Raw genomic sequence first — 23,070 nt, 5'->3', positions numbered from 1 at the left:
TACAAATGCCACCTTCTCCCACACGACATTATTTTGCAGCAGTATCATTCTTTTAATGGTTATAATCGAAATATGTAATCAAATAAAATAATAGAAAGTACGCATTCAAGCAGTTTGATTTGGGTTAGTGATGGTCTATGCACTTTAGAATGACTGAATGAATGAATAAATAAATATTTAAATAAATCAATACATACCTAAGTAAATAGATGCATAAATGAATGAATACGTAGATACATACATACATAAATAAATGAATGAATGAATTCAAAAAAGCTCCTAAAAGAATAAAAAAAATAACATTTGTGTATTATTGCCATACCCGGATGTTTGACGTCATAACAGCGAGCCCCAAGCTACCTTGAGGATATGACATGCTAACACTTGCTAAAAACAATCAAGAGGGCATTTTTTACTTGACTTGTTGAAACTGAATTGTCGTAACGATGCTTGCGTGTAAACGGACCTTCGGGAACACAATGATTTCGGCACAGCGTATTTTGTGTAGAAAAGTAAACGAACTTTGCAAACGTTAACTAACCTAGCACTAATGACAGCTGCCACTGACCTGTTTTGTCGTTCTCTTTTTCCCAGGTTGTATTTTCTGATCACACACACAGATGTCTGTCCACACAAACGGAGGGAGAAGATCGTCTCGTTAAAATATTAAAAGAGAAGTTTCCTTTAGCCTCTTCGCTCAAAGTTGTGGATATATCAGGTAAAATATCAACTACATGTAAGAGGTCATAGGTACGATCTAACTCTTCTCCCGCCTAATAACCTTTCAATCTTGTTTTATCACTTATGGTTCAGTAGATACATTTCTAACGTAAAATTCTTTTTTCTTTTTTTCACATTTCGTTTAATATTATTATTTGTAATTATTTTAATAAAGCAATTTTTGTAAATGCATGCTATTTTAATATGTGATGTGAAATATTTTCTTATTTTTAGGTGGATGTGGGGCAATGTATGAGATTTATATTGAGTCCAGTGAGTTCAAAGGAAAAAGAACAGTTCAACAACACCAACTGGTTAACCAGGTAATATTTTCACTAACAATCTAAAGCAGGCATGTCAAACACAGGCCCGGGGGCCAAATTTGGCCCGCAATATAATTATATTTGGCCCACGAGATCATATCACATTATGTATTAGAGCTGGTCTGCCGGCTACAGATAGTCTATAGCGACATTAGTTATTTAAAATTTTGTTGTTATTTTATATTATACTTGTTCTGGATTCAATGTATAAGCAAAACTATTATTAAGCATTTATTTTAATTAGAAAAGGTTTAACATTGTAATCTTGAAAGAAGAGAAAACATGCAGATGAAGATGAAATTTTGCAATAAATATTTAGTTTGGCCCACGATTTAGTCGCAGTTTTTTTATTTTGGCCCTCTGTGAATTTGAGTTTGACACCCCTGATCTAAAGACTTAAGTCACATGTATTAATAATTATGTCCATAGAGACACATAAGCACAATTAAAAAGACGCACAAGCACAATTAAAAATTAAACAAAAAAGCTTTGTCACAATCCGTTAAAATTAATGGGTCACACAACAGAGTCAGAATACTTTTGCATCAAAGGTACATTTAGTAATTGGCATCTTTTTTTTTTTTTAAGGGTACACTTAGTAATTTGCAAAAGGGTATTTTTAGTAATTTGCATCTTTTTAAAAAAGGGTAGTTTAGTAATTGGCATATTTTAAAAAGACAACACCAACGGCACAAGCTACTGTATATCAGTCACTGTTTTGTGTTTTTCCATGAAAAGTAAGTATAGCAGAGTAACAGAAATCCATTACTTTTATACATTAGGTAGATATGGAACAGCATTATATAGCTACAGCCAGTTCATAGTCTGTAACTTTCCTGGTGTGGGGTCTGCCAACTGCTGAGATGTTATGCTTTACCTGAAATGTTTCACAGTATGCAATCCTTAAAGAAGGGGTATTATGCAAAATTCCTTTTTGAGCTTTTGTTATAATGTTCCCTTATCAAAAACATGCCTGGAGAGGTTTTAGATGTCATCCAAGAATGTGGGCCATACTCGAAGGCCTGGGTGAACTAAATGTGTTATGTGTTGGCAATTAATATCCCAGAGAAGTAAAATACCTGCTCTTATATCTTAACAGCAAATGTAACCTGTAACTGGTGGCATTACCTGCTTTCCTCTGTATCATTCCAGGGAACATTCCAGGCAAAGCAATAACACATAAATGGAGACAAACAGGTGGTAGTGCCACTTCACCAGAAATGTTATATAGTGCCTTTGTGCTCCAATATATCCTGATACCAATATCTGATTTATTATTATTGTTCTGAAGACCAGTTATTGCAATTGTTATACAGTCCCTGACAAAAGTCTTGTCGCTTATCCATTTTGTTGAAACAAAAGCTTATAACCTGACTTTAAATTAATCGATTGGTTTTAGAAATGTCTCATATGAAAGCTAAAACCCTCCCAAATTATGCTCAATATACTAAAATAAATTTGCTTCACTGAAGAAAGATTGATCATTTAATGAACACAGAAAGGTCAGATTTTGGCAAGACAAAAGTCTTGTCGCCTTGTCATATGATGCACCCAATCCTAGATTACAGCCTCACCTGTGATCAGTTACTGATCAATCAATTAGTGGGTGTGTATAAAAAGAACCCCAGCACACCAGACCTTCACATCAACTGCAACTTGACCTCTGACAACATGCCTAAGATCCACCCTGAGACCAAAGCGTTAATTATCAAGAGGCTGAAGACCAGATCCACTGCTGAGGTGGCTGACACCTTCAATGTGTCTCAGCGTCAAGTACAAAGAATAAGAAAAAGATCTGAAATGACTGGAGATGTTTTTGACAAGCCCAGGTCCGGCAGACCCAGCAAGACAACTGCTCGGGAGGACCGTTTGTTGATTCGAAAATCCAAGGACAGCCCCTTTTCCACTGCAGCAGAGCTCCACCAGGCCTGGTCACCTCAAGTCCCTGTGTCAACCACAACAGTGTGTAGAATTCTGTCTCGAAATGGCCTCCATGGTCGAATCAGTGCACAGAAACCAGCACTAAACAAAAGGCAATTAAAAAAACGTGTGGCATTTGCCAAGGCCCACAGCCTGCTAACAGGATGGACACTGGAAAAGTGGCAGAAGGTGGATTTCTCAGATGAATCCTCAGTTGAATTACATCACAGAAGCCGCAAATATTGCAGGAGACCTACTGGAGCCCGCATGTATCCAAGATTCACCCAGAAAACAGTTAAGTTTGGTGGCGGAAAAATCATGGTCTGGGGTTCCATCCAGTATGGGGGTGTGCGAGACATTTGCAGGGTGGAAGGCAATATCAATAGCCTAAAATATCAAGAAGTATTAGCTACCTCTTACATTCCCAACCATAAAAGTGGTCAAATTTTGCAGCAGGATGGTGCTCCATCGCATACTTCTATCTCTACATCAAAGTTTCTCAAGGCGAAGAAGATCAAGGTGCTCCAGGACTGGCCAGCCCAGTCACCAGACATGAACATCATTGAGCATGTCTGGGGTAGAATGAAAGAGGAAGCATGGAAGGCAAAACCAAAGAATCTTGATGAACTCTGGGAGGCATGTAAGACTGCTTTCTTTGCTATTCCTGATGACTTCATCAACAAATTGTATGAATCATTGTCGAACCGCATGGATGCAGTCCTTCAAGCTCATGGAAGTCATACAAGATATTAAATCTGGATCTCACAGCATCACTACTCAATTCACTGACGTTATGCAACATATTTTTGTATTTGAAGTAAATTATTTGTTCAATTTTCTGTAGGCGACAAAACTTTTGTCTTGCCAAAATCTCACCTTTCTGTGTTCATTAAATGATCAATCTTTCTTCAGTGAAGCAAATTTATTTTAGTATATTGAGCATAATTTGGGAGGGTTTTAGCTTTCATATGAGACATTTCTAAAACCAATCGATTAATTTAAAGTCAGGTTATAAGCTTTTGTTTCAACAAAATGGATAAGCGACAAGACTTTTGTCAGGGACTGTACTGTTGTCACTTTTATACATTTTTTTTCTGCATAATTATGTGATATTTTATATACTTTTTACTTTTCTTTCTTTGTAGGCACTCAAAGATGAAATACAAGGAATGCACGGTCTTAGAATATTCACTGAAGTGCCAAAGAATTAAAGAAATACCTATGTTAATGGTAGACTAACTTTATTTACAGAATGTACAAGAGTAAATATGTTTATGAACTTGTCTTTGTGTATGTACAATAATAATCATCATTGCCAAAAATACTTTTGCATTCACCTCTGAGGATTTTACCCTAAAATTATGAGCCAGTGAAGCTATGAAACGCACAAAATTTAAAGCTGCTTTTTTTGTCTGTTTAGGCTGTGATGTTGTATAGCTAGCAGTCATGTCTTCATAACTACCTACATAACAACTCTGAATAAGATAACATTATAGTAATGTGTCACCTTTTAAATACAGCTTTACCCTGAACACCTCTTCTCCTTTATATGGATTTTGAAAATTTGGTCACTGTGCATTTTAACGTATGATAAATGTTAAATTTTTGACAACCTTGAAAATAATTTTGTAGGCAGGAGTTACTGCTATGTCTACAGGTTTTTTCATTGCTTATACATGCTTTGTCCAGAAGGTGGCAGTATGCTTAGCCACCATATAACTTGAAACTTTAAATAAAATGCCGACATATTTTGCGCAAACTATAATTAATAATAGTTAATAATAAAATACACTTGATCTTTTGCTTCTCTGAAACTTTGAAATGAGAAGATTGTATTTATTATTTGGTCAGAATGTGACAAAGTTTTGTCCGCACTTACCAGCAGGTGGTGCAGTTTTTGTTGATACATTTTAATTCACATAAAATTGTAAACTGTAAATAAATTTAAATCGTAATGATAATTTTGAAATCGGTATGTTTATGTAATATTCCATTCAAAGGAACAGGTGCGCTTTGTCGTGCGTAAATCACATTGGTCAGTGGTCTCTCAGTGGACTTGCTGCATTTGAGGAGGCGCAGAGACACGGGTTTACTAGTCTCCAACATGGCTAAAGAAGGATGTGAGATGACTGAGGAAACCCAGCATATGATAGAGAAACAGTTAAGTAAAGAAAATGAACACGTGGAGTCGTCCTGTGATGGCAAAGAGATGCGAGTGGTGATGTTGTCAGGCTTTGGTGGTCTCAACAAACTCCGGGTAACCAAGAAAGCGATGCCAGAGCCTGCAGATGGAGAAGTGAAGATACGCGTCAAAGCTTGGTGAATATAATGACATGTATTTGTTTTGTGTGGTAGATGGACGTCTTCATCTTGTATGTTTGTGATGAGCGCTTTATTATCCCGCGGAATCAACATATTGCACCCTTGAAGCCACAGGTCTTTGCTAGTGATTAGTAGCTTACATCACGTAACTACAATGTTTACTTGGCATTCAGAGACTTTTATCTGGATGACGAGACGACCTAAGATAGCAATACAAAGAGAGGATTACCAGAGAAAATATTAGACAAATGTTCTGGAGAGGATCACTGTTTATTTGTAAAGCTTTAGGCTACTGAGCCATTCTTTCAAAGGCTACTATAAACCAAACAGTGCTTACAGTTTAAACTGAAAAAGATAAATGTAAATTTTAATATATATATATATATATATATATATATATATATTTTTTTTTTTTTTTTAAAGTGGTTTAAATTTCTTGGATCTAATGGTGCGTCAAGGAATAATTGACAGTCCGCCAAAGCTACCTGTGGTACCTGGTTTTGAGTGCTGTGGAATAGTAGAGTCCATTGGTGAAAACACAGAAGGATTTGAGGTAAGTGACATGATCAAATATTATGCTATGATATAATTGAGGTTACTTTGTATCACTTTATATCTTCCAGATTGGTGACAGAGTAATGGCATTTGTAAACTACAATGCCTGGGCAGAGGTGGTATGCACATCAGTGGATTTTGTTTATAAAATGCCAGATGAAATGAGTTTTGCTGAAGCTGCAGCATTCTCTCTCAACTATGTTGCTGCATACATGATGCTTTTTGAAGTTGCAAATTTGCGAGAGGGGATGTCAGTGCTGGTACACTCAGCTGGAGGGAGTGTAGTAAGTATACCTATTATAATTTTCACTACGTGAAACATATTTTTGCTTCGTTTTTATGTCCCAACATATTTATTGTAACATATAAGGTTATCAAAACACAGTACATGTTTTTGTGATAATGTATTTACTCACACATTTTTGATTCAGTGCAGTAATATGCTGATAATGTGTCATCAATGTTGCGTTTTCCCAGGGTCAAGCTGTGGCTCAGCTGTGCTCCACTGTGCCTAACGTGACAGTATTCGGGATTGCATCGTGTTTCAAACATCCATCCATCAAAAACTCTGTGACTCACCTTTTTGACAGAAACATCGATTATGTACACGAGGTTAAAGTGTAAGCATTGTATATGATAATTTGTAGATCTCATCTGAACATTTGTAATTGTTATCCATGACGTGTGCCTTGTCGACGTGGCCCTCTTTGAGCATTGGGATAGCAGGATGCAGATGTTACCTTTGCCTTATTTGGACCTGTGTGGTCACAGTCCCCATGGCAACTCACAGCTCATCTCAGGGAGCACCAGCTTTATGTTGGACAGAGGTCTGGACTGACTTTGTGGACCAGCCGAGCCAGTTAGGGTGCTGCTTTAATCTCCTACATAATCATTCATAACAAAACCTACAATATTTGTATAGGCTTATCATTTACTATTTTTATATCTATTTATGTTTTGTATGTAATATATAAGCCCAATCATTGTGCTGTGCATCGTATACACTATCAGTCATGAGGCTCATTGAAGTGTATATTCTTCGTAGGATCAACCTCAGTGCAGACTGTCCTTTTAGAAAAAGCATGCCCATTCAAATCACAAGACTGCCACACGACTGGAGGAGGCAGGTGTCCAAAAAGCAAAGATTTAATAATAAATGCAATCATGTTTCAAATACCTTTTACACAACGAACCTTGTAATAGTCGATGTTTTATAAAATTAACATTTCACATTTTTTCCAGTTGCTTTGCCTTTACTTTGATGCATGTGTTTTAGGATTTCTCCTGAGGGAGTGGACATTGTGTTGGACTGCCTGTCTGGAGAAAACACAGGAAAAAGTCTAAGTTTATTGAAGCCATTGGGTACATATATCCTTTATGGTAAGAAAAAATCTTTTCTTGTAATCTTTTTGGTATACCTCATGTGTGAGTGCAATTTTCAAATGGTGTAATTAGTTATGAATTAAGGAAATTAGTAGGAAGCAGGAAGGTCATAGCCAGGATGTGTTATTGTCATGACTGCCATAATTTTCCAATTTTACACTAATTACTTTGGATCCCCTTATGAATAAATTTGTAGCTGAAGGTGTATGAATAAATGCTATGCAGATTAAAGGTCAAGAGCCGCTGTTCCTCTGCCAGCACACTGGCTATTAATGGTCGGTTACATTTGCCCACCTAATAGCACAACACCAATCCTATTATATTTGCTTTTTCAGGCGCATCAAACATGGTAACTGGGGAGACAAAGAGTTTCTTCAGCTTTGCAAAATCGGTGAGTTAGACATACAGTGGGTCATTGTGCAATACACTAGCAATACATGTTGAAAAAAATCTAAATGCTAAAAACAAAGTTTGTGCTTGAATTTATTCCCCATGGGTACCTGGGACTAAGTACAGAATCATTACACCTGATCAAATTTGGGTTTGTGACAAAAAACTTGTGCTTCTATAAACTCACACCCTCTTTAACTTAATTATTATTATTACTATAGTGTAGCCAGAAACTGAAATATTACAATTCTACATGCACTATTCTACATTAAAATATTATAAATGTATTTATAAACTTTTAAAATAATTTAAAAATAAATGTTACAATTTAATACTGAGAAAAGAATGCACCATAAAAAGTGATTAATTCTCGGTATAAAACACAGCAAATTAAAAACAAAATGCCCAAACTTGTTTGGGACGCTCACTTAAACTTAAATCTGAAAGTCAAAGCAAATGTTGTCAATAATGGCACTGGACTTATCATTGTGGGCCCACATTAGTTGGAGAAGCAGCTCTTGGTTGTTTAGGCTTGATCCTATAGAAATCAAAGACTTCATCAAGAGGTTGTCCGCTGTACATTTATGAATCAGGACCAATCAATTTCACAATGAAGTTACCTGTAGTAAAGTGTGTATTGGATTTATTTTGTTAATTTTTTCAAAACATACTTAAGTTATGTCCTTCATTTTCTATTGTAGAGTTGTCATTGTATACAATATTTAACAACAACAATAATAACAACAATAATAATAATAATAATAATAATAATGCATCAGTTTTCAATAGGCCTTTTCTGGGCACTCAACGACACTTTATTCATTCACTCCATACCCGGTGGTAGTAAGCTACTACTGTAGCCACAGCTGCCCTGGGGCAGACTGACGGAAGCAAGGCACACACCGCGGTCATATTAGGTAATGTGGGTGAAGTGCCTTGCCTAAGGACACAATGTTTTTGTGATTGCCACCCAACTGTGGCACCTGATTTTCCCAGCGGTCTCCCATCCAAGTACTAACCAGGCCCGACCCTGCTTAGCTTCTGAGATTTGACGGGATCAGAAGTATCAGATGAGTAAACGTAACATCTGGCTACACCATAAGAAAAAATTAAGGCATTTAAAATAAAAACTTAAACTGAAACCACTTTATTTATGCAATGGTTTAGTTTTTTACTTCTACTGCTGAACAAGTGTGTTGAAGTAAGAAGATTGACTTCATATACTATACATTTGTTTTACTTTGTTCTAGTGGTGGCAAGTGGAAAAAGTGAACCCTATTAAACTTTATGAAGAGAACAAAGTCATAGCAGGATTCTCACTGCTTAATCTACTCTTCAAACAAAAGAAATGTGATTTGGTGAAGTCAGTGATGGAAAAACTGTTGGGTCTTTATAATGAGCAGAAGATAAAGCCAGTGGTGGACTCCCTTTGGGCTGTAGAAGAGGTAAGACAAGATCTCACTTTGTGACCATGTTATGCAACATGTAAAATAGATTTGCCATTTATCTTTCTAATCCAACCACCTTGTGATCTGTTCACAAGCAAAATGTATTCCTTGGGCCAGTCATCACTGGTTAAATATCAATTGCATTCTGAGGTTTATCTGGGCTTAAAATATTATGGTTAGGATCAATGTACCCACTTGGTCAAAATATTCAGTGGCTGAATACAGTTTGCATGGGAAACTACAGACATAATATGCCAAATATTGGCACGCTGCTCTGGCCATTCAGAAGAAGCATTCACCATGAACAAAACTGTTACCAAGGAGAAAGATGCTATTATGTAGTGTCAAAGGCAGTGCTCCCTCATTTTACTATAGGTCTGAATGAAACTCTTTATGTGAAAAAAATGGCATACTTCACTAAATACTAAAATTATTCATGAAAAGTTATCTATCGCATGTCTAATGTTCTGAAATTAATTGTCCCGTTACATCATACATCATTAAACAACTTCATGGACATATGGTTATAAGTACAATAGTAGAGGAATCTGCTTTATTGTCACAGGTGAAAGAGGCTATGCAGAGAATCCATGATAGGGGAAATATAGGAAAGCTTATTCTGGATGTCGATAAGCCTCCTACACCTTTGGTATGTATTTTTGCATGTATTTTATATATAGTTACTGCATGTAGTTACATTATTTGTAGTTATTAAGTTACATTATTGTCTTCTGATGACTTTTGTTTGTAATGTTGTTACAAGATGGCCAGTGACAGTACAGAGACGAGTGAAGCAGGAGAGGAAGAAGAGGAGACAGAAGGAGACAACGACATTAAGGAGCGGATGCCTTTTATCCATTAGAAAGCGAAATAAAGAAAAGGCATCAAGATACTGAGGTCTTCAAGCAGTGTTTGCTAGTGTGTGCATGCATGAGTGTACTATGTACATTTATCTGTATCTTGTCCTTTTGTTGATGTTAATGTGGTTTTAGTTACTTGAGGAAATTGCACTTGTTCAGTATAGCAACTCGTGAAGTGCCAATTAATTGCCTGTTTTAGTTGCAAATTAGAGATAGTAGAGATTGATTGCAGGCATCTGTGTGCATTATGCAATCGATATTCATTCAGTAGGCCAAATGTCTGTGCTGTTTACATGTGCATCAGTGTTTTAAATAACAAAATCATATTATAGCTCATCTAAAGGACAGGATGGGAACAGAGATGGCGTGAAGTGGCATAGCAAGTCTAGCCAAACATATCTAAAAGGAATTCTCAGTGCCTTTAAGCTGCAACACATGTGAATACTTGAATTATGTCAAAAAGTAGTATACTAATATGAGAAAGATGAATATGCATTCTGTTTTTACTGTGATGAGATACATTTTGAACATTCAGTTAAAATTAATGAATGACCTACCTGGGATTGTATATTTGAGAAAGTCCAGCAATTTACATTTTTTGTATTTTGACCAGAAATAAGAAAAATTAAGTTAAAATATCTGGGACATAAAATTGATTGATATATATTGATTAAAACACAACCTTCTTCCTTACATGGAATCAATATTTGTGTGTGAGTGAGATTTCTCATGTTGCCTTACGAAAAGAAAAAAAAAGCTCTAGTGTTATATTGTTCTTTATTGTACTGTGTTTTGTGCATTTGTTTACTTCAATAAATGTCACTGCAATTTTACAGCAATAAGGTTCAATGTGTATGCACAAGCTCACATGTAGTAAAGCCTATCTGAGGATTGTGTGTAGTAATCAACATTTAGAATCATAAGGAACTGAACAAAGGGGCAATAATATGTAGTTAGAATGCCATTATTACAATTAGAAGAAAAAACAAATGAGTCACTTTCTGCTATTTGTTTTTTCCTCCATGGGATATTTTAGAAAATCATGCTCGTTCTGAGTGCTCTTTTATCCTACAGCTCAAATACCCCTCCTTCCTTCAATATACAGCAGTCCACTCCAAAAATAACTAGAGCTGCTAAAAGTGGACTTCGTGGCATTAATATTTTTGTAGCACAGGGATTTCTGTGTAAAAATAGGATATATTTCACATTTGGAAAATTTAAAAAAGATATCCACAGGTTTTCAGAATAATAAAAAACTGGGATTGTTGCCAAAGCAATGAACCATTTAAAACAAAATATATCTTGAATGAGTAAAGTCTTCCAATTATTACATATAACAGCAAGCTGAAACCCACATATGTTTTGCTATTCTGGCTTTGCAATTACAGCTTCTATTATTATTATTATTGCCTCACACAAAGAAAGATTTCAATCATTATGTAGGCCTTCGTTATGTTCTCTGTATTTGTTTAAATTTTATACAAATGAGGGGAAATTATTATTTGCCTCTCGTACTTTTTCCTGATTAAAAAAAATAAATTAATAAATAAACAAGGGTTTGAGCCAGAGCAGCAGAGTAAAGGAAGCGTTATGAAAGGCATACACAGTGCTAGTATATAACTCCCTTCAGTGCAGTACAAGGTGTGCTACTGTGTGTCTATACCTCTGGACATGGCACGTCTCACCCTCTCAGTCTTTCTTGTCCTTTACTTCTCTTTGCTGCATATGAACTTTGGGCATCCAACTCGGACCAGAAAAGTGTCCGCTCGCCAAGCTGGTAATTATACTTCTTACTTTTTGTAGGCAGTATTTGTTAAATCATCAATTATCTGTTTTGTGCTTTTATGTGCTTTCCATGAGGTGCAGTTGCAGATGAAGACGATGTCAAGACTCAGCTTGAGAAATTGTGGCTGGAGGTGAATTCACTGAAAGAGATGCAAGCATTACAGACAGGTATTTTAAAAGATTTAGGTTAAATTATGACCGTCTTTAAGTTTTGCACTGTGATTCATCAGTACCAGTAGAGGGCAGAAATACTTGTAAAGAATAAGTCCTTGGTTGGATACGATAGTAAGTTAAACTCTCAGCATGCATTTAGGAAGCTGGAAATACAGTATGTAGTATACATTGTTCAATTACAGAAATAAAAGAGATTCATATTATTTTCAGTTTGTCTTCGTGGAATCAAAGCTCACAGAAAATGCTATCTCACTGTTGAGGTGCCCAAACATTACCATGAAGCAAATGAGGACTGTATTGCACAAGGAGGAACTCTTGCAACACCAAGGGACATGATGGAAAACAATGAGCTAAGAGACTATGCAAAGAGGAGTGCTCCGGGAACCAAGGATTTTTGGATTGGAGTTGCAGACATAGTGAAAGAAGGCCAGTACATTGATGTCAACAGCCAACCCATCAGCTACTTTAATTGGGATCGTACCAAAAAACAGCCCACAGGAAACAAGAGGGAGAGCTGTGTGGCCCTGTCAGTGGCTGCCCAAGGAAAGTGGTATGATGAAGTGTGTCGCAGTTTGAAAAAGTACATTTGTGAATATATTATTCCCTAGAGTACCATGCAAAGTTGTTACATGTAGTGTCCACATTGGGTCATTTATTTAGGCTACATCATATAGGTCCTATAACAGTTGTGTTTGTTTAGTTGACAGAATAGCATGGGCCTTTTTTAAATCCAAAATCAGCAATAGCTTAATATAGACTATAAACCATTTAATTTAATTACATTTGGACATTTGATCTCAATTATTCAAGACCATTCCTGTTATATGAGAAAGGTTTCTATAACCCTGTATTTCCAAAAATAAATAAATAAATAAATACTGGGGGGTTGGATGACATTTAAAACTGGCATAAAGTAAAATAAAAACCGCTATAAGAGTAAAACGTTCACCGCAGAAGGGTGCGTCCTTTACGTCAACTGCCTGTTTTAAGATTGTACATGTTGCAATATTTTCTGTCACTTGTCATCAACAGTCTGTTGCAGAAATCAAAGAATTTTTGTAGCTCTAGAAAAATAAATTTCTTAATAAAGTACTTTGGTAATGCGACATGTTGTGTTAGAGAGTTTATTTATATTTCCTGGCTATTTTAATAATGGTTGGTCCTTTGATTGTTACGCACGCATCACGCACGCTCGTCAGGATGGATGTGACGCCAAAGTCTCGCGGAGTAAACGCCGGCCATTTTTCACCGTTTATAACAAGACACTTTGTGCTTCTAGTAACTCTGTTGCGACCACTTTGACTATACCTCAAAGTAGCGCATTGTTTTACCTTGCTATTAAACCGACCACAACCACTCGCCATGTCTGCGCCACTCGCTGTAAAGTTAATTCGCTGACATCCGCACAGGGACAGATGCTTGTCTAAACTGTCGCACAAATGGAAATGGTGCCTAGCGAGGACAACCAGTTTGTTCCAAAAGAGGTGAGATGTTTACAGAGCCAGTGCAGGTCGGGAGACCAGCTCCATCTCAGTTTGTATGCACATACGGTTAGATAAGTGTTTGTTAGTTTATGCACTTAATGCACAATTAAAAGCTAACAGCTAGGCCAAATAATGTTAGGCTATCATGACATGGCTAAGAGCTAGCGAAAGTTAGCTGCTAGTTTCATTACATCAAACGATTTAATATTGTTGTGATCATTTAGCGTTAAGATGTTTTGTATAATGTTGTCAATTGAATCAAACGTTTAATTATGCTGGGCGTAGATGATAGATTGTATTTTCTTTAACAAATATGACGTTTGTCAACATCATTGCTAAGCTAGTAAACCAACTTATCTAGCCAGTCGGATGAAGCTAACTAGCAACCACGGTTGGCATTGAATACAGCAATTAATCTTTATGTTTTAAAGTTATAAACCGATAATGGTGGCATTATGAGGACGTGTCATTTTCATTTGCTGTCAACGTTACACTTCTTGCACGTTTTCTTTGACACCACGTGCTGGTATTATATGTCTTTTCAGATTGTTTTGAGTGTAGTTGTGAGAACTGTTAAATTAATTTAGCGTTAGCCTTAGCATTAGCGCATCGTCGGTCAAACAGGGTAACTGTTAGCATGCGTTTATCGCCTTTACCTGGAAGTCATAACCAGACCTGTGTTTCATTTTTAACTCGTTGCGCAATGTAGATTCCACATATCGAGACACACCAAATTATGAATGTTGTTTTACTTAAGTATGTAATTCAATCAATTTTGCCCTCAAATTTGTTATGGTGCTCATTTAATAAAAAAGTATGATGTGTCATATTTTGCTCATACCATTTCAACCTCCATGCATGATAAAAGTATTCTATATCTACTATTATTAGGGGATGTTTTGGAGTTGCAGGCAGGTGATTTTTGATGAAATGAAGAGGCGCTGCCAGGTACCACTGATGCTTGTCTCAGATGTAGCACCAGCAAAGTTTGATATTATCTGAGTCATCTTGTAGAGACGCAATTGCCATACCTTGTTTAATGAAGCATGGGCAATAACAAAGCTTCTTCAACTGTAGTTATTCTTGTTTTTTTTGGATGTTTGTGCTTGAGTTTGTTGCAAATGTTTTATGGGCAACAGGGAAGATAATACCTTTGCTGCATCCTACAATTTACTTGTCCCAGTGTATAAATTTAACTTGACTGATTCAGATTTTTTTGAGTATGTCTAACTATCTAACTATCCTTTATGTTTACAGTTATTGCCACAAGTTTGAGAGAAACAAACAAACAAAAAGATTAATTGTTTAAATTTCAAGATTTTTTTGTATATTCTGTGCCTGACTTCCTAATTTTGTTTCGCTGATTTTGTTTTGCCATCCTTGCGTAGCAGATACAGAATGCAGCAGACGAGTTGAGAGTACTGTGTATAATTCAGGACACCACCAGTGCAAAGACCGTAAATGAAAAGCTCACTCTTAATCTTCCGGCCTCCACCACTTTGTCCAAACTTCATGAAGATGTGGCCCATAAAGCGGGATATGTCCCTGGCACCTTTGAACTTGTGTGGGGAAATATACCAGACACGGTGAGCAAACAATTGTATAGAATAATAAGATGCCAGCTATTTTATCATTATGCTAATGTTAACACTCCAGAAGGAAAATGTTATTTTCTGTGTTCCATTATAGTTCTGCATTGGGAGAAATAAGAATATTGCCCTTAATTGTTTAGCCCAATCCCTTTCTTAAATGAACCCAGACTAATCCTGCTGCTGACCCAAGCCAGGTGCTGTGCCTGTAGTTATCTCACTGAGTAGGTCATTGGATTAAGCTTCTGTATGTTTCCACAGCAGCAGTTTGCTCACTTGCAGTCTACTTGCTCAACAGTCCTATGTTTTTGTTTGTGTGTTTATATCTGATGTTAAGTTTCTAACATACTTGTGGGATCCTGTCTCAAAATGATTTTAATGTGTGTTTAATACCTTTTTGGGAGTGAGTTTTAGAGGTTGTTATGTCTGAATGCAAGATACTCATGTAAGTACCTTTTTAATAAAGATTAACTTATGTAACACGTTTGGGGTTTTTTAGCCGTCACTGGAGCACACCAGTGATATGTCTCTCATAAACTCTGGGTTTGAACCTGGAGGAAAGAGGAATTATCTTCACCTTACTGACAAAGATGGAGAGCAGCCACACATTGCATCAGTGGGTCCAAGTATCAGTTGTTGATATTTTGTTATGGACAACATACTTATTTTTTAATTATATTTTTAGGAGGAAACTGGAGCAACCGAAAGCAGTGGATTGGAGGACAGTTCTCAGGAGCGCTTTATTGGGCCTTTACCTAGAGATGGCACTGTGGGGTGCAGTGGTGACTATAGCAGCCCATCGTATTCCTACTCTTCTATCCTCAACAAATCTGAAACAGGTTTGATTTTCCACATGTCTTTGTCTGTGTGAACTGTGTTTACAGACATCATAAATACCATGTGTTATGCATTTTGTGAAACATAATGTCATGTAAAGTGAATTTATAAATGATCTATTGTTCTATCTGTAGGTTATGTGGGATTAGTCAACCAGGCTATGACCTGCTATTTGAACAGCCTTCTCCAGACACTGTTTATGACTCCAGAGTTCAGAAATGCTCTGTACAAGTAAGAATACTTCAGTCAAAGTGTAATAAGGACAAAACACTTGGCTTCAATACGCCTTTTTACTTTGGCATTTAGCTGGGAGTTTGAAGAATCAGAAGAAGATCCAGTCACCAGCATTCCATATCAGTTGCAGAGGTTATTTGTTCTGCTTCAAACCAGTAAGAAACGTGCAATTGAGACCACTGATGTGACCCGAAGCTTTGGCTGGGACAGCAGCGAAGGTGGGAAGCAGTATGACTATTTTGGTTATTCAGCAGGTGCATATCTGACAAACCTTCTTTAACACTTTATATCCTCAGCTTGGCAGCAACACGATGTGCAAGAGTTATGCAGGGTTATGTTTGACGCTCTTGAGCAAAAGTGGAAGCAGACAGAGCAGGTCAGTGTTTTCATGAGACAGATTGTCCCCAAGCAGATAATTGTGATAAAATTTGTTAGAAAGTTTCAAGTATTTTCTCTTCATATATCAGACAAAGCTACATTGTTAATATGAAACTACTGATGTTCATGCTTTCATCCCTCAGGCTGACCTGATCAACCAGCTGTACCAAGGGAAACTAAAGGATTATGTTCGTTGTTTGGAGTGTGGTTATGAGAGCTGGAGGAATGATACTTACCTGGACATCCCACTTGTGATCAGACCCTTTGGAGCCAGCCAGGCCTATGGCAGTGTGGTGCGTTCTGATTCTCATAAAATGTCAATGTCACAGTATTATTATTTTGTTACAGCACTCGTTTTCAAGCTGATAAAACAATTGTGTGTGTTTTTGGATAGGAGGAAGCTTTACAGGCATTTATCCAGCCTGAAACTCTGGATGGACCCAATCAATACTTTTGTGAGCGTTGCAAGAAAAAATGTGATGCCCGGAAGGTGAGAAAGGCGAAAATGTCATACACACTGTTGAAAAATAGCACTGTTATATTATTTATTCCTCTCACTTCAGGGTCTGAGATTTCTGCACTTTCCATACCTGCTGACACTCCAGCTGAAACGCTTTGACTTTGACTACACCACTATGCATCGCATTAAACTCAATGACCGCATGACTTTTCCAGAGGAACTTGATATGAGTCCATTCATTGATGTAGAGGATGAGGTACCCTTTTATTTCAACTAAAACAATTTTGAAATATGGGAATTTTGAGAATGAGTGGCATACAAATGATAAAATTACTATGTCACAAAATGTTGATAATGGTATATTTTGATTATCTCTTTCAGAAGTCCCCACAGACAGAGAGCTGTACTGACAGTGGAGCAGAGAATGAAGGCAGTTGCCACAGTGACCAGATGAGCAATGATTTTTCCACTGATGACTGTGTGGATGAAGGCATCTGCCTGGACAATAGCAGCAGCACAGAAAGGGTGTTGAAACCAAAGGTAATTCACAAAAGCAACACAGCACACAGGTCCTATTGTTTTTCATTCTGTAAGGTTAGAGCTGATTATTTTCTTGCACAGAGCCTGCTGACCTATGAGCTGTTTTCTGTCATGGTTCATTCGGGTAGTGCTGCAGGGGGGCACTACTATGCTTGCATCAAGTCCTTCAGTGATGGCCAATGGTACAGCTTTAATGATCAGCATGTCAGTAAGGTCAGGCAGGGCGGTTTTGTATTGAATAAATACAAAATGTGGTGTTGCTGTCTTTCCACTTTATAAATATTGTTTTTCAGATCACTCAAGATGACATTAGAAAAACGTACGGGGGTTCCTCAGGAAGCAGAGGCTACTACTCAAGTGCTTTTGCCAGGTTAGCTGCATCTTTTGCTGCATTTTGCCTTTTTTGTTTCAGCATACTAATAAATGAAACATTTCTTTCTACAGTTCAACAAATGCATACATGCTGATTTACAGATTAAAAGATCCCACAAGGAATGCAAGTATGACAAACTATTTTATATTTTATTAATGTTGTTAATTGGCTTCTATTAATGTTATCCAATGTAACTCAGAGTATTTAGCTGTGGAAGACTTCCCAGAGCACATAACACGCCTAGTACAAAAAGAGAAGGAGTCAGAGGAGCAAGAGAAGAGACAAAGAGAGATTGAGCGCAACACTTGTAAGGTATAAACCTGATCAGTTGAGCAGCAAGATGCATCCATTTTTAGTTTGGGAGAAAGCTTTAATGTTTTATTTACAACTAGATCAAGCTTTTCTGCATGCATCCAGTGAAGATGATGATGGAGAGCAAGCTTGAAGTGCACAAAGACAAAACTCTCAGTGAAGCAACAGAAATGGCCTACAAGGTTTGTTTTATTTATATTTTCCCTTTATAATAACTAACATATTTCTGATGAATATGTGTTCTGTTACTCAGCTGATGGAGCTCCAAGGGGTGGTTCCTTTGGACTGCTGTCGACTAGTGAAGTATGATGAATTTCACGAGTACCTGGAGCGCTCTTATGAAGGAGAAGAGGAGACGCCCATGGGACTGCTGCTTGGAGGGGTCAAGTCCTCTTACATGTTTGACTTGCTTCTAGAAACCCGAAGACCAGAGCAAGTCTTTCAGCCCTACAAACCTGGAGGCAAGTCGCATGTTGGACACTTGAACTGTTATCTAACAGTACAACATTCAGGGGTTGTTTACTCAATAACCTATTGTATTCCTTGATATACAACAGAAGTGATGGTGAAAGTTCATGTTGTGGATCTGAAAAATGAGACCATAGCTTCTCCAGTCAGTGTTCGAGCATATCTGAACCAGACCATCACTGAATTTAAGCAGCTCATTGCACAGGTACATTGCTCTTTCATTGTTGAGTGTGTTAGACTTTCTGAAGGTCAGTTTAAGTAAGAACTGTGATAAGACCTGGCTTCATTTTGGTAGACATGTGAAGAATGTGTGCACCTTTTCAGGCTACAGGGCTGTGTGCGGAAACCATGCGCGTGGTCCTGGAGCGCTGCTACAATGACCTGCGATTACTCTATGTACCCAACAAGACACTGAAAGCTGAGGGCTTCTTCAGAAGTAACAAGGTGATTGTTTTTGTTCATTATGCCTGTGTCATCATAATTTGACAGCTTTTATCTGTAATGATAATTACTTAATGTCTATTTTTAGGTTTTTGTGGAGAGCTCTGAGACAGCAGATCATCAGGTTGCATTTACTGACTCACTCCTGTGGAAACTTTTGGACCGTCATGGAAATACGATCCGGCTCTTAGTTTTACTGCCCCAACAGTCTCCTGGCACTTTGGCTAATAGGACTCTTTGCCAAAAGACCGGAAGTGACTCTGATATGCCCTTTGACGACTCAAAGGGTAACAGTAAGTCTGTGGAGGCTATCCTGGAGGAGAGCACAGAAAAGTTAAAGAACTTGTCTCTGCAGCAACAACAGGGATCCAGCAACAGTGATAGCCAAAAGAGTTCTGACACCAGTGACTTTGAACATATTGAATCTCCCATCCAAGAGGCCGACTCAAACTCATCCCTGTGTGTTACCGCGGACAACCGAGAGCTGGAGAACCGGATCAGGGTCACGGCAGGCAGCACCGTGTGTGACCCGGAGACCCCGTTTGCCTCTGAGGAGCGCTCGGATTCAGAAGTCATTAATGACCGCAGCACCAGCTCTGTTGACAGCGACATCTTGAGCTCCAGCCACAGCAGTGACACTCTGTGTAACGCTGACAGTGGAACCATCCAACTGGCCAATGGCTTAGACTCCCACAGCATCACAAGTAGCCGGCGCTCTAAAGCTCATGAGGGCAAAAAGGAAACCTGGGACACAGCCGAAGAAGACTCTGGAACAGACAGCGAGTATGATGACAATGGAAAGAGCAAAGCAGAGGCCCAGTACCTTTACTTCAAAGCAGAGCCTTGCTCGCAAGATGACTCCACATGGGACTCACAGAAATGTACATTACATTACATTAATCTACTAATTGTTTACGTTAATCTACTAATTACATTTTTCCATTATGTGTATTGTAATGTCATTATTTTATTTTAGGTTTGGTTGTTCATGTGGACAAAAGGATAACGTTAGCAGCCTTTAAACTCAACCTGGAGCCTTACGTGGGAGTCCCCTCCACACAATTCAAAGTTTTCCGAGTCTATGCCAACAACCAGGAGTTTGAGAGTGTGCGACTGAATGAAACACTTTCCTCATTCTCTGATGACAACAAGGTCAGAGATCTCAAGCATTTGCTTTGTCTCTACTTTAGTTTATTGTGTGTTAGTGCTTACATTGAAATTTTCTCTCTAGATCACTATACGACTTGGAAGAGCACTGAAAAAAGGCGAATACAGAGTGAAAGTGTATCAACTACTTGTGAATGAACCAGAGGTAAGAAAATCAAGATTGACTATTTATAAGCACTGAATTAAAAACGCTGTTGTTGATCGCAGCCTTGCAAGTTCCTGTTGGACACGGTGTTTGCCAAGGGCATGACTGTCAGACAGTCCAAACAAGAGCTTCTTCCTCAGTTGAAAGAGCAGTGCAAGCTCGACCTCAGTATTGACAGGTAATGTACTCCATATAATCAGGATTTGTTTTATTTATAATTTATAATAAATATAATTTTAAACCAGGTATCACAGTCAACAACTTTTATGAGATTTTAGCTATGCAAAAGGTACAACATGGATAAATTTGGTGTTTTAAGATGATCAAAGCATAAAATAAGCTATGCTATAGGTTCATACTAAGCATAAGGGGGAAAAAAGCTTAATATGTCATATCTTCTCAGAGTTCGTCTCAGGAAAAAGACATGGAAGAACCCAGGCACTGTGTTTCTGGACTACCATGTATATGAGGAGGACATTAGCATCTCTTCCAACTGGGAGGTTTTCCTGGAAGTCCTCAGTGGTAGGATTTATATTGTTTGGGAATTTATGAAAATTATGAAGACAAAATTGTCAACTTTATCCCAATTTTTTCCCTGTATTAAGTACATGCATGTTTTTTTTTTTTTAGAACCAGAGAAAATGAAGTCTATGTCGCAGTTGGCTGTTCTGACTCGGAGATGGAGCCCTGCCACAATGAGACTTGGTTCTTTCCAGGAAGTGATTCTGGAAAGTAGTAGTGTAGAGGAACTGAAAGAAAAGGCAAGACATTTTATTATTATACCCTTATATTGTACTGTATTTGTATTCAAATTATTCTGTGTACTTTCTGCAGCTAAGCCAACTCAGTCAAATCCCTCTTGAAAATATGGAATTTGCAAAGGTTTGAATTTTCTGTTGCATTGAAGACAAAGTACCTGGTCTATAATTATTTGCTGGAGGGTTCAACACTTATGTGTCTATGTGCCATTTCCTAGGGAAGAGGGACATTTCCTTGTGACATCTCTGTGCTGGAAATCCACCAGGATTTGGACTGGAATCCCAAAGTGTCTACTCTGAACGTGTGGCCTCTCTACATCTGTGATGACGGAGCTGTGGTTTTCTACAGGTAATAGTCAAAGTTTGATTTTCAGAAATTCAGAAATTTCAGAAGGTTTGAAAGCACTATCTGAACTGCTTTGAATCTGCTCATGCATATCTGTTCATAATATTATTTGCAGAATTTATTGTTCAGAATTGTTCAAAGAAACATTTGCTTATCCACACACACTGACACAACCAGCCTTCAATCTAGGTTGTGCTTATCAAAGGGAAAAGATTAAAGATGAGCTTTCTGTGATCACCACTCTAAGCTTGTTAAGTTACTGGGGCGACTCAAATGCGTGTCATGAAACCTTTTATTGAAAGTTTATTTGTGTATTCTGCAGGGACAGCACAGAGGAACTCCTGGAGCTGTCTGAAGATGAGCGCAGTGAGTTGATGAAGAAGGAAAGCAGCCGTTTGCTGAAGACAGGGCAACGCGTCAGTTACTCTCCACGCAAAGAGAAGGCCCTCAAGATCTACTTGGATGGAGGCCCTGCCAAAGACACAGGGCAGGACTGAAGCACAAACACTACTCCTGGACTCTTGGGCTGCTACAGTGGAGCAGGACTTGGTGAGAGCATTGGACCCACAATAGTGTCGCACACATCAAATGCCGTTGTGAAGCTGGTCTCTCTTTCTCCCCTTTTTCTGACTAGAGGATTGACTCTGTTGTACACTATAGTGTATTTTACTGTAAAGTGTAAAGGGAAGAATCATTACAGAAAGCATCAATGCTGTACAGAGAAATAATTGAAATGCAGGTTTTTGAGGTGGATGCTGGTGTTGGGACTGTGATATTGAGCCACAGGGTATCCATCTTTAAGGGTGTCATATTACTCATTTCACCTTCTTTACTTTTCCTTTTTATTTATGGGAGACATTGATTTAGTATTGTCTGATTTTTCATGCAGTTTTTTTTGTTTGTACTTAAATTATTCTGAAGACAAATGACCAGATCAGTATAACTGAACTATATGCACAGTAAAATTTCTTCTAAAAATAATTTATTTGAATCAAAAGCAACAATACCATTTGACATTTTCTGAATCTGAACTGCTCCAGGTGCCAGTGAAATCATTCTGCATATATCTGTATCTTTTTAATTTAGAAGCTGAATATCTTTGTTTCTATTCCATGTGATCTGGTTTTCTCTCCACACTTTTGTGTATTTCTGCTGCACAACACAACACACAACATGTCATCTGCCTGTGTACCTGCTCTGAGGACTCAAGCTCAGCGTCGCAGTCCTTTGGGTTTCTGATGCTGCCACCAGCTATTCACTGTAGAAAAGCCAATATATAAATATGTTTGTTGTTTATTTCTTTGAAATTAAAACCATGTGTGAAATAGTTTATGATGATTTTAGAAATTAATTAAAAATGATTTTTTTCATACAAGCTTTCCTGTCAATTGTAATGGTTTATATAAGTTTCAAGAAAAGCAGGAATTGCAGATTGAAAATAATATAAACTAGTTTCTTACTTGCAGTGAAAACAAAGTGCCAATGTTATAAGCTCGGTATATTACTTCATACTGAACTGTGCTAAACAGTTTTTTTAAAAACAGAAGGAAAGATTTATATACCGTACATAAAATCAAAACAACCATACTCACGGGTCATAGGATAAGCCTAGCAAAGCTTTAGAAAAATGCCACTGACTGCAGGAAATTGGAAACTTT

General features: G+C 37.7%; 4 protein-coding genes across 8 annotated transcripts; all 4 read left to right on the top strand.

Moving 5' to 3' along the window:
* Window positions 1–345: 345 nt before the first annotated feature.
* Window positions 346–4,495, top strand: bola3 (bolA family member 3). The gene is made up of 4 exons (XM_020941673.2): window positions 346–512; window positions 595–718; window positions 955–1,043; window positions 4,109–4,495. The coding sequence occupies exons 1-4, from the start codon at window positions 447–449 to the stop codon at window positions 4,172–4,174; spliced, it is 345 nt and encodes a 114-aa protein (XP_020797332.1). The 5' UTR covers window positions 346–446; the 3' UTR covers window positions 4,175–4,495.
* A 417-nt stretch (window positions 4,496–4,912) lies between these two features.
* Window positions 4,913–10,691, top strand: vat1l (vesicle amine transport 1-like). Its single transcript, XM_020941709.2, has 9 exons — window positions 4,913–5,282; window positions 5,709–5,838; window positions 5,909–6,124; window positions 6,318–6,460; window positions 7,117–7,220; window positions 7,559–7,614; window positions 8,864–9,058; window positions 9,627–9,710; window positions 9,825–10,691. Exons 1-9 carry the CDS (start codon window positions 5,068–5,070, stop codon window positions 9,921–9,923), a joined length of 1,242 nt encoding a protein of 413 aa, XP_020797368.1. The 5' UTR covers window positions 4,913–5,067; the 3' UTR covers window positions 9,924–10,691.
* Window positions 10,692–11,566: 875 nt separating this feature from the next.
* On the top strand, window positions 11,567–12,876 carry clec3a (C-type lectin domain family 3, member A). Of its 2 annotated transcripts, none has more exons than XM_020941708.2 (3): window positions 11,567–11,698; window positions 11,788–11,874; window positions 12,091–12,876. In XM_020941708.2, exons 1-3 carry the CDS (start codon window positions 11,593–11,595, stop codon window positions 12,486–12,488), a joined length of 591 nt encoding a protein of 196 aa, XP_020797367.1. In that variant the 5' UTR covers window positions 11,567–11,592; the 3' UTR covers window positions 12,489–12,876. The 2 variants fall into 2 exon arrangements, with proteins under 2 accessions (XP_020797367.1, XP_055010455.1); XM_055154480.1 differs by having other exon boundaries at window positions 11,782–11,874.
* Window positions 12,877–13,110: 234 nt separating this feature from the next.
* Window positions 13,111–22,787, top strand: usp47 (ubiquitin specific peptidase 47). Of its 4 annotated transcripts, XM_055154478.1 has the most exons (29): window positions 13,111–13,364; window positions 14,256–14,312; window positions 14,753–14,950; window positions 15,453–15,569; window positions 15,639–15,792; window positions 15,925–16,021; window positions 16,097–16,242; window positions 16,321–16,400; window positions 16,546–16,695; window positions 16,797–16,892; window positions 16,966–17,118; window positions 17,244–17,402; window positions 17,484–17,615; window positions 17,696–17,772; window positions 17,847–17,902; window positions 17,975–18,087; window positions 18,168–18,269; window positions 18,341–18,548; window positions 18,645–18,760; window positions 18,880–18,999; window positions 19,085–19,877; window positions 19,973–20,148; window positions 20,228–20,308; window positions 20,371–20,486; window positions 20,712–20,830; window positions 20,939–21,069; window positions 21,143–21,190; window positions 21,285–21,415; window positions 21,735–22,787. In XM_055154478.1, the coding sequence occupies exons 1-29, from the start codon at window positions 13,320–13,322 to the stop codon at window positions 21,907–21,909; spliced, it is 4,146 nt and encodes a 1,381-aa protein (XP_055010453.1). In that variant the 5' UTR covers window positions 13,111–13,319; the 3' UTR covers window positions 21,910–22,787. The 4 variants fall into 4 exon arrangements, with proteins under 4 accessions (XP_055010453.1, XP_055010454.1, XP_020797366.1 ...); XM_055154479.1 differs by lacking the exon at window positions 15,453–15,569; XM_020941707.2 differs by lacking the exon at window positions 14,256–14,312 and having other exon boundaries at window positions 13,112–13,364; window positions 14,756–14,950.
* Window positions 22,788–23,070: the final 283 nt, after the last annotated feature.

This window comes from Boleophthalmus pectinirostris, unplaced genomic scaffold (genome assembly GCF_026225935.1).
Source record: "Boleophthalmus pectinirostris isolate CB_2022bp ecotype Guang Dong unplaced genomic scaffold, ASM2622593v1 HiC_scaffold_19, whole genome shotgun sequence".
Lineage (NCBI taxonomy): Eukaryota > Metazoa > Chordata > Actinopteri > Gobiiformes > Gobiidae > Boleophthalmus > Boleophthalmus pectinirostris.
The sequence above is the reverse complement of the archived record's forward strand: the minus strand, read 5'-3'. Positions and strand labels throughout refer to the sequence as shown.

Bases quoted from the DNA above. Each gene is read 5' to 3' on its own strand.
- bola3 (XM_020941673.2), top strand. From the start codon at position 447: ATGCTTGCGTGTAAACGGACCTTCGGGAACACAATGATTTCGGCACAG. The intron at 513-594 runs GTAAACGAACTT...TCTTTTTCCCAG, and splicing joins AGCGTATTTTGTGTAGAAAA to GTTGTATTTTCTGATCACAC. The intron at 719-954 runs GTAAAATATCAA...TCTTATTTTTAG, and splicing joins CAAAGTTGTGGATATATCAG to GTGGATGTGGGGCAATGTAT.
- vat1l (XM_020941709.2), top strand. From the start codon at position 5,068: ATGGCTAAAGAAGGATGTGAGATGACTGAGGAAACCCAGCATATGATA. The intron at 5,283-5,708 runs GTGAATATAATG...TTTTTTTTAAAG, and splicing joins AAGATACGCGTCAAAGCTTG to TGGTTTAAATTTCTTGGATC. The intron at 6,125-6,317 runs GTAAGTATACCT...GCGTTTTCCCAG, and splicing joins ACTCAGCTGGAGGGAGTGTA to GGTCAAGCTGTGGCTCAGCT.
- clec3a (XM_055154480.1), top strand. From the start codon at position 11,593: ATGGCACGTCTCACCCTCTCAGTCTTTCTTGTCCTTTACTTCTCTTTG. The intron at 11,699-11,781 runs GTAATTATACTT...GCTTTCCATGAG, and splicing joins AGTGTCCGCTCGCCAAGCTG to GTGCAGTTGCAGATGAAGAC. The intron at 11,875-12,090 runs GTATTTTAAAAG...TATTATTTTCAG, and splicing joins GATGCAAGCATTACAGACAG to TTTGTCTTCGTGGAATCAAA.
- usp47 (XM_055154478.1), top strand. From the start codon at position 13,320: ATGGAAATGGTGCCTAGCGAGGACAACCAGTTTGTTCCAAAAGAG. The intron at 17,119-17,243 runs GTACCCTTTTAT...TATCTCTTTCAG, and splicing joins TCATTGATGTAGAGGATGAG to AAGTCCCCACAGACAGAGAG. The intron at 21,416-21,734 runs GTAATAGTCAAA...TGTATTCTGCAG, and splicing joins GGAGCTGTGGTTTTCTACAG to GGACAGCACAGAGGAACTCC.